Genomic DNA, 9,342 nt, shown 5'->3' on the forward strand with positions numbered 1-9,342 from the left:
TTTATTCTAGCTGGAACACCTTCGCCCTCTCTCTGATAGAATTCTATCCTCCCTAACCACCTCAAATCCTCCCTGTATCCCCCGTCTCAGCTCTGTTCTCACCTCACATGGCCCTCCTTTCTGGTGTGGCCTTCTCTATCTATCTGGACTTGGGAGTTCCTTGGGGACAGGGTCTAGGTTGGATAGGCCTCTGTACCTGTGTAGCAAATAGTAGGTGCTTAACAAAGCCCTGAGGTTGAGCTGAATTAAATTGCAGTTGGGGTCTATAGAGACAGAGCTGATTGGCAAGCCCTGAGACATACCTGGCTCTATTTCCTCCTCACATCTTCCATCTGAAGATGGAGGGAAACTCTCACAGCGCCTGAGTCAGGGCTGGGTGATGCCCCTGGGCCAGGCACAGATTACCCAATAAGCAAGGCATGCACAGGCTTGTTGTGCTTACTTATCTGTAGTGCATAATTTCATTTGTTTTTCTCGGCATCAGTGATGTGGTAAAACCCATGTGAAACTGTACACTACAGATTAGTAAGTAAACACAATTAAGCCAGTGCATACCTTGCTTACTGGTTAATCCACCTGTGCCCTAGGCCATGGCACTCCTTACCCATAGGATTAGACTCTGACACAGACCTGTCAGTGGGGGCAAGTGTTGTGGGAAGAGATGACTGGTGAGATTAGGAGGATGGGGGACTCGAGGCTTTCTGTCTCGGGGACAGGGATAAGGTGACCAACCATCTTGATTTCCCCGGGACTGAGAGGTTTCCCAGGATGCAGGATTTTCAGTGCTAAAATGAGGTGAATCCCAGGCAACCTGGGATAGCTGGACACCCTAGCAGGGGGTGAGCCCTGCCTGCGGGCCTCTGGCACCCAGGCTGTTGCCATGCAGGGTCGTATCTGCTGAGTCCTCAGCCCTTGTCCCTGCAGGGTGGGGCAGCCCTGTACCCAGGTCCTGAGGCAAACCCCATCTTGGGCCTTCATTCTGAACCTGGTACAGCAGTTGTTTCCTGGTGCTCTCCTTGCCCCTTCCCTCCATTATTCCAGGCCATTCCCACCTGGACCTTGCTCCCATGGGGCATCCACAGATTCTCCCAGAACCCAGGACAGCATCCCTGCGGCCTTTCCTATAGTTAGACCCCACCCTTGCTTCAGGGTCTGGCTCTATCACCTTCTCCCTGAAGCCTCCCCTACTCTCCAACCCACTGACTATTCTCTTCTCTGCCCCAGCCTGGTACCCCACTCCTCAGTGCTTAATCCTTGCTGGTAATCTCATAGCCGAGTTCCTTTCTCCCCAGCTAGAAGGTAGGTTTATTCGTTCATTCATTCAGAATTAATGTTTGGTACTGTTAAAACACCTACCTAGATTCCCAGTGACTGAATCCTACCTTCACCATTTATTAGCTGGTGTGTGGCCCTTGACAAATTAACTTGTCTGGGTCTCCGTTTTTTAATTTTAAAATGTAGAAGTCATAATGATAGCACCTACTTCACAGGGTTGTTGGAGCATGATGCGACTTAATAATTGTGCAGTGCTTGGATCAATGCCTGGCACAGAGTAAGCACTAAACACTGTTTGCCATTATTATTAAGATACTCTGGAGCACCAGGAATATACAAAGACAAGTCCAGGAGATGGCTGTCTGGTGGGACAGGCAGACAAGTAAAGCAGCAATTGCAATACAGTGTGACTAATGGAGGAGCTAGGGTCACACAAAGAAGGGAGCAATAACTCAGCCTGGACTGTAGGCAGAGCAGTCAGGGGAAGCTTCCCAGAGGCAGTGGCCAGAAAGCCCAGCCACCCATTCAAGCACGTATAGGCAGCGGATTATATGCAGGGGCCCGCGTGTGGGGAGTGCAGGATGGACACTAAAGCCCTGATGGAGGAGAGCAGGCGCTTTCAAGGCACTTGGACTTCCTCCTGTTGCAGTAGGGGAAGCCCCTGGAGGTTTTAAGCAAAAGAACGAATTGCATTCTGGATGGAACACTCTGGTGGACGGTGGTGGGCAGACTGGAGCAGGGAGGATGGAGGAGGCCAAACTGGGTCTCACCGGGCAGCCTCTCAGCAGCCTGGCACACAGCCGGACTCACAGCCTCACCAGGGTCCTTGGACCTGGCTCTGGTGGGACAGCTGTGCATGGTACCCATATACCCCAAATTCTGGGCAAAGCCAGCTTTCAAGCTCATACCTTAAAATGACCCCTAGCTCTACCTTCATTTCCTGCTGCAACTCCAGCCCATGGACTCTAGTTCTGGCTCTTTCCGCTCGTCTCTGTTCTCAACCTTGAAACAGGCCCACTCTTGCCAAAGCCTCAGCTCCCAACCCCAGCTCACCCTGACCACAGTGAGCCCATCCCTTCTCCCCCTGGCCTCTCCCCACCCTGGCCTCCGCAGACTGCCAGTTGCTGGGCTGGAACTTGTCCCATCTCATTTTCCCATCCATGACTCATGTATGGGGTGGGGTGGGGGTGGGGGTGGGGCCAGGGCTGTGAGGGCCGGGAAGAGACAGTGGCAGCAGCCCCTCCCTGGCCTCACAGTGTCCTCAGAGCCAACTGAGCAAAGTTTTTCCATCTCATGCCTGTCTGCTGGCACCATCAGGGCCTGTTTGTGCCCCCGAAGAGGCCTTGACCCTACTTTATGGCCCCACCAAGCAGGCCTAGGATGAAGGCCTACTCTCCATCTTTGGAATTTGGAGTCACCAGAGCAGTGAGGACAGCCCTGAACCCAGGAAACAGGGTCCCATGACCCCCGCAGAGGTCCTGGTGGGACAGCTAGCCATGGCACCCATACATTCCCCAGCTCTGGGACAGGCCAGATTCTCAGCTTATGCCCATAATGCCCTGTTGTTCTCTCCTCACTCCTCTCTGCTGCAATTCCCCTGCTGAGGGCTCTGGGAGCCCTCAGGAAGCTATGGGGCTCTTACAAGTGGCAGTAACGATCACCCCCATCTCGGTAACAAAGGCGTCCTGGTGGTGCAATGGTTAAGCACTTGCTGCTAACCGAAAGGTTGGCGTTCATACCCATCCAGCAGCTCTGTGGGAGAAAATACCTGGCCATCTTCTCCCATAAAGATTACAGCTTAGGAGACCCTATGGGGCAGTCCTACTCTATCACATGGGGTCATTATGAGTCAGAATAGGCTCAATGGCCCCTAAGAACGTCTCAACAACTGCCACCTAGGTGAGGGTCTGCTCTGTGCTAGGGGCTATGCTGGGATGGGCGGTACTCTCCTTGCAAAGAGAGAAGCTGAACTGAGCTTGGGTAGGAACCAAAGCATTCCTGGAAGCAACGGGACTGGGTGCTGAGAAGCAAGGAGCACCAGGAACCAGAGCCAGCCTCCTCCTCTTCCCTGCGTCTGCCCCCTGCCTTTGACATTTGACTCTGGCTATGCCTGCCTCCTGAAAAAAAAACTGCCCTTTGCAGCTAAGCCTCAGAATGATCTGTGCAAGCACGGTGCTGAGCAGGGGCGGGTAGTGTCTACATTCCCCAGCTCCTCGTGGCACAGCTCAGTCGCCACCACTTGGCATTTATTTAGCTGCCCACTAGGCTCTGGGCTTCTCGGGGGCAGGGGTCATGTCTTTCATCTCCACATCCCCAGTGCTAAGCACAGTGGAGGGCCCATACGAGGCATTTAGTCCATGCTTGCTGGAAAAGTAAGGCCTATCTACTCACTGACACTCCCCGATTTCTGGGTGCCTGGGTAGCTCATTTCTTTCTTTGACGGAATCCCTGCCATCAGTCACCTTTGGATTATAAGAGCAAGGATTCTATTTTCAGGTTGCTGTTTTATAGGAGCAATGGGGAAGCTAAACCTTCCCCGTTTACCTATCAGCTTGAATGAAGGAATGACAAATACCACCTCCTTTCCACCACTTCCCATTTAAGTGCTGTCCTTCTCCCCATCTTTCCCCCAAAGCCTGACACAGACATCGTCACTTGATCACAGCCCAAGTTGAGCCCAGGTCTTTCTCAGCACAGCTCAGAACTGCCATGGAAGGGATTTACATGCTATGCTGGGATTAAGCTATGCACAGGACAGCCGTACAGCCTAATGAGGTAATAAATGAGCGATTTGTAAAAAGCCCCTTGTAAACTGCAAATTCTTATTGAGTTGTGAGACGTGTTTCGCATATCAGACGAGGAAGACGTTCCTTTGGAAGCAAAGGAATCTCAGGGACCAAGACACAGGACAGAGAGGTTTTGATTGGAAAGGAGGAGAAATTTGGTGGGGAACAGGTTAGAATCACAAAGGTTGTTACTGAGACTTCACATTTTTGAAGAGGCCCATTTGGCCTCCTTCCAGTGAGAGTCTCAAGTAGACCATTGCTTTGCAGCAGAAACGGTCAGATGTGAGTGGACAGTGGAGGAAAGACAGAGTGAACTGCTGACCACAACACAGAGAGATCTCAGGGGTCATCTGATTGGCAGTTTTTGTACAACTCAGGGCAGCTATTTCTCTGTGCCTCAGTTTCCTCCATGCTGAAATCATTCCCTTTAAACATTCAGCAAGGAAGCCTTACTGTACAAGTATATAAAGCCCGAGTGTACAAATGGTAGAGAGCCCCTGGGTAGTGTAAAAGGTTAAGGTGCTCAGCTGCTAATAGAAAGGTTGGAGGTTCAAATCCACCCAGAAGCACCTAGGAAGAAAGGCCTGCAATCTATTTCCCAAACCGTCAGCCATTAAAACCCTGTGGAGCACAGTTCTACTCTGGCACACATGGGGTCGCCATGAGTTGGAATTGACATAACAGCAACTGGTTTTTATCAATGGCAGAGGACAAGCTCTGCCCGGAAAGCTGAGCCACCTCCCAGGATGGCAGGGACAGGACATCCTTCTGTGGAAAGGCATCTCTAGGAACTGAATTGGTCAGTGTGACACCCCTCAGTCCAGACCCTCTGGTCCCTCTTCTTTAGGCCACTGAGGTCATTTCTACTGGGGTCGCAGTGTCTCCCTCACCCAGGCTGGAGATTTTGGAGCGGGCTGTGAACTGGAAAATCATGGAGACAGAGCCAGGAGAGAGATACTCCTAGCGCTGAGTCTTTGTGGGCAAAGAATTTCACTCGGCAAACAGTGCAGCCACTGCCCTTCGCAGTTCATCTTCATTTTGGAATAGGCATGAAATGGTAACGGCCAAGCCCTCCCCCACCCCCTCCCCAGGCCCAACACCACAATGGGGGAAAGATGGACAGGAGGTGGGGGAAGAAGTGTGCAAAGAGGGGGCCTGGATGGATGGGGGTCCCAAAAGGACCTAAGCAGCAGGAGACCCCCAGGTGTGGGCTTCAGGCCCGTCAGCTCCCTCCCCAGAGATAAGTCCTAAAGTGTTCCCAGGGCAGCCCCTCCTCTGGGTGCCAGGCTGGCTTCCTGAGTCCTGAGGCATTGGCTTAGTGCCCACAGGGGACTGCATTCCTCCAGGCATGGCACAAAGCCTGAGGGATAACAGCAGTCTGTAGGGCCACCAGGGGAGGGGGCTTTGATGCCAGCTTTCCATCACCATATACAAGGCCAGGCACATGGCTAGGAGGCCCTGAGCTGTGCATGTCCTGAGAGGCTGAGAGTGTCCCGGGGCTGAATCTTCATCCTCAGCCCTGCATGGCCTTCTGCTCTCCTGCCCGGGCTCCATCCATTCCTTCAGCTCCATCGCCTCCTCCGCATGTCCATGGCTTCTGCCTCGCCCAATGGAGCAGTTATGCCCATATGAGCCAGAGAGGCAGGGAAACTGGCAAGAGAGAAGAGCAGTCAGGGCAGGGACAGACACTGGGGTAAGGAGGATCTACTATGTATTCAGTGTTTTACATCAGTTTCCCACATCAGGCCAAACATAGAAAATAATATTTGGCAACACACTGTGGTCAGTGAAGGAGTCGGCTTCCTCCCAGCCCCCTGAGGACTGAGGGATCACTGTGGGTCAGTTCTCAGCACAGCAGATCTCAGCTAAACTCACTACAACCTGAGATGGAGTGAACAGGACGGGTGTGTGGCACAGATGGGGTCCCCAGGCTCAGGAGAGCCCTCTACTTGTTAAAGAGGAGAAGATACAGGGCAGGGAGAGTGAGGCAAGGTAGGGGGTGGTAGCAAAGGGTGCTGGGGATATAGGTTTGCACTGAAGAAATTAAGACTAGAGTGCTATAAGTTCTCCTCACTCCTGGGCCTTCTGGGGAGTAGCATCTGGGGAAGAGGGCACAGGGCTGGGAGCCAGGGCTTCTAGGTTCTATTCCTGGTCCCTCCCCTGGGCCTTCTTGACCACAAATCTGCCCCTACCACCACCTTCCTTCCACCCTAAAGAAAACAAAAATCCTCACAACTAGACCAATAAGCAACATCACGATAAACAGAAAGTATTGAAGTGGTCAACGATTCATTTTACTTGGATTCACAGTCGATGCCCACATGAGCAGCAGCCAAGAAATCAAATGAGGTATCCCATTGGATAGATCTGCTGCAAGTGTTGAAAAGCAAACATGTCACTTCAAGGACTAACATACACCTGATCCAAGCCACGATATTTTCAATCACCTCCTATGCATGCAAAAGCTGGACAACGAATAAAGAAGACTAAGAAAGAAGTAATGCCTTTGAATTGTGGTGTCGGCAAAGAGTATTAAATATACTATGGACTGCCAGAAGAACGACTAAGTCTGTCTTGGAAGAGGTACAGCCAGAGTGCTCCTTAGAAGCGAGCATGGTGAGACTTGGTCTTACATACTCTGGACATGTATGTAATCAGGAGAGACCAGTCCCTGGAAGACGTCGTGCTTGGTAGAGAGGCAGCAAAAGGGAGGAAGACCCTCAACAAGATGGACTGACACAGTGGCTACAACAACGGACTCAGACATAGCAACAATTGTGAGGATGGCACAGGACTGGGCAGTGTTTTGTTCCGTTGTACATAAGGTCACTGTGAGTCGGAACCGACTCAACAGCACCTAATAACAATAACACCTCCTGCCCTATTGCTCGAGGAGGGTTAAGACATTACAAATAACAAATCATGACCCCATCCTACACTCTCCCACCCTCCCAGTAGAGCCAGTGCCTCACCCCTCCTCCAGTCTCTCCTCCCCTGTCCCACAGGAGTCTTGGTGGGCACTCAGGTGCAGGAGGACATGCTTCCCTGCCCTTGGCATTGGTTGTCACTGAGGGCTCTGGCCTGTCCCAGCCACCCTCCAACTTTCCCATCTCCCAACAGCTCAGCCCCAGGACCCCAAACCCGTGGACAAGAACAGGTAGCTGGAGCCCCCATGCCGATCAGCCAAACCCTCCCTTGAGGCCCCATCTGAGCAGCTGGGACTCCTGGGTTCTGTTCCCAACCCCTTATGACACCTTTGCTAACTGAGGAATACTGTCTTTCTTCCTCAGTTCCGTGCTCAAATTCTCCTATGACACATGTTTGTCCTTAACAGGAGGAGGGAGCAAATTCGGCCTCACACCATTCATCCCCCCCCACCTTTGGTTCCCCAGCTCCCAGATGGCCATGGCCCAGAAGCCCTACCCTAGATGGGGGTAGAGAGAGGCCTAGCAGCCAGAGGCAATGTGCAGCCAGCCTCCCTCCACCTCAGTGAGGACCGGGCCAATCTGTGGAAGGCCCATTCCATTCTGCAGTCTCCCCTCCCAGGGCTCTGGGCTCCCTCTCAGACACCTGGGTCACATTCAAGCCCCTCCTGAGACCTCAGCAGCCCACTGACCAGGAGAAAGTAGCCAGTCCTGCTGTATGCGCTTGAACCCCAGGCCAAGCCAGGCACTTAAGGTCTCCAGTGCTCTGACTCCTGGGCTCCCACCCTCTGTTGGGCCCAGGAACCTCCCTCGGATAGTCAGGCTTTTCAGGTAGGGGTGACGGGGTAGTCCTGACTCTCCCTATCGGGGAAAGAGGAGGAGAGAGGGAAAGAGGGCTCAATCTTCAGAGGCTTACCTGGCATGACCTCTGGACACCGCGGTGGTGGGGGGCATAAATGAAAGATGGTAGGCCTGGCAGTTAGGACACGAGGGTCCCAGTCCCTAGGCTCTGCCGGGCCCGCACTGTCTGGATGGCCTGCTGGTTCTTGAACTTGACCAGGCCCAGGGTGATCTGGGCGTTCCAGCCGGGGTCCTCGAGGGGACCCCGGAAGTCGATCTCTCCGCCGCCCTCGGTCACCAGCGTGAAGTAGATGTGGCGCCCGGTGCTCTCCACGCACTCCACGGCCTTGATGCTGGCGAAGCTGAGCTCCTTGGGCCGGCCGCCGGTGCCCTTGGCCTCGAAGAGCTGCAGCCCGCGCTCGGTGAGCACGCAGCGCTTCCGCTTCCACAGCTGCAGCAGCCCGCCGCTGCGCTTCTCCAGCACCCCCTCCTTGAGCACGGTGGCCGCCGCCGTCATGGGCGCCCCGAGGTCCTCCCGGGAAAGCTGTAGGCTGCGGCGGGCGCGGCGCCCCTCCGGCTCTCAGCGCCGAAGGCTGGCGCCCGGGGTCGGCTGGCTGTGCCCCCTGCCCACTTGTGCCCTGGCTGCCCGCCGCGCCCGCACCTCCGGCCTCGCGCTCCTCGGCTGGGCCGGCTGGGGCCCCTCGCCGCTCGGCGCCCGCCGCCCGCTTCAGCCCACGCCGGCTCCTGCGTGCAGCTCGAGCCGCCCGCCCCGCCTCTGCCCGGTGCCCCCGCGGCTCGGCCCCGAGCTGGGCTGCCCCTCGCGCCGCGCTCCCTCGCTCGCCGGCTCCCTGGGCTCCGTCTGCGCGCCGGGCTGCCGCTCGCGGGATGTGCCCTTACATGTTCCGCCGCTCGCCTCCTGCGCCGCCCGCCCGCCCGCCCGCCGCGCATTCCTGCCCCGGCCGGCCCTCCCCGGGGCGGGGCCGCAGCGGGGGCTCGGTCACACACTGGAGGCGCTGGGCGCCGGGCGAGGGGGCTGGGACGGAGAGGGGAGCCGCTCACCCCGCAGCCCTGGCCTTCTGGCCCCCCGTCTGCCGCTTCTAGGAACCGCAGCTCCCCCCCAGGCCTTGGACGAAGGCGGCGGACCAGCGGGGAGGGAGGATCTCCTGGATGAGAGGGCGCTCTGCTACTGAGCCGGGTGGGCTTGTTCAGCCGGTGCCGCTGCACCGGCTGAGGCTTGCTTAGTGGGTGTCAGGCAGCTGCGGGAGGCGTTCTAGGCGGGAGTCTTGGCCCCTAGCTTCTGCCCCTTTTTCGAGCTTGGCCAGCTCCCCCTTGCCATTGTGCAATCAGAAAACGAAAAAGATCGTGGGGCTGGGGAAGGGAGGCGGTCACCAAGCCTGTGCTGCCTCCCTCCCCTTCGGCCGATTTCTCTGTGCAGGGCCCGAGAGAGACTGTCCACAGCTGTCTCTGCTTCGTTGCTCCTGCCTCTGGCGACCCCGCCCCCTCCCCCACACACCCCG

General features: G+C 55.7%; 1 protein-coding gene across 1 annotated transcript; it reads right to left on the reverse strand.

Moving 5' to 3' along the window:
• Positions 1-2,483: 2,483 nt before the first annotated feature.
• Positions 2,484-8,588, reverse strand: PHLDA3 (pleckstrin homology like domain family A member 3). The gene is made up of 2 exons (XM_049858164.1): positions 7,902-8,588; positions 2,484-5,711 (listed from the first exon to the last, which is right to left on the reverse strand). The coding sequence occupies exon 1, from the start codon at positions 8,340-8,342 to the stop codon at positions 7,965-7,967; it is 378 nt and encodes a 125-aa protein (XP_049714121.1). The 5' UTR covers positions 8,343-8,588; the 3' UTR covers positions 2,484-5,711; positions 7,902-7,964.
• Between the last annotated feature and the right edge of the window lie 754 nt (positions 8,589-9,342).

This window comes from Elephas maximus, chromosome 18 (assembly GCF_024166365.1).
Source record: "Elephas maximus indicus isolate mEleMax1 chromosome 18, mEleMax1 primary haplotype, whole genome shotgun sequence".
Taxonomy (NCBI): Eukaryota; Metazoa; Chordata; class Mammalia; order Proboscidea; family Elephantidae; genus Elephas; species Elephas maximus.

What these genes read in the sequence shown, in the direction of transcription:
- PHLDA3 (XM_049858164.1), bottom strand. Translation starts at nt 8,342, where the DNA reads ATGACGGCGGCGGCCACCGTGCTCAAGGAGGGGGTGCTGGAGAAGCGC.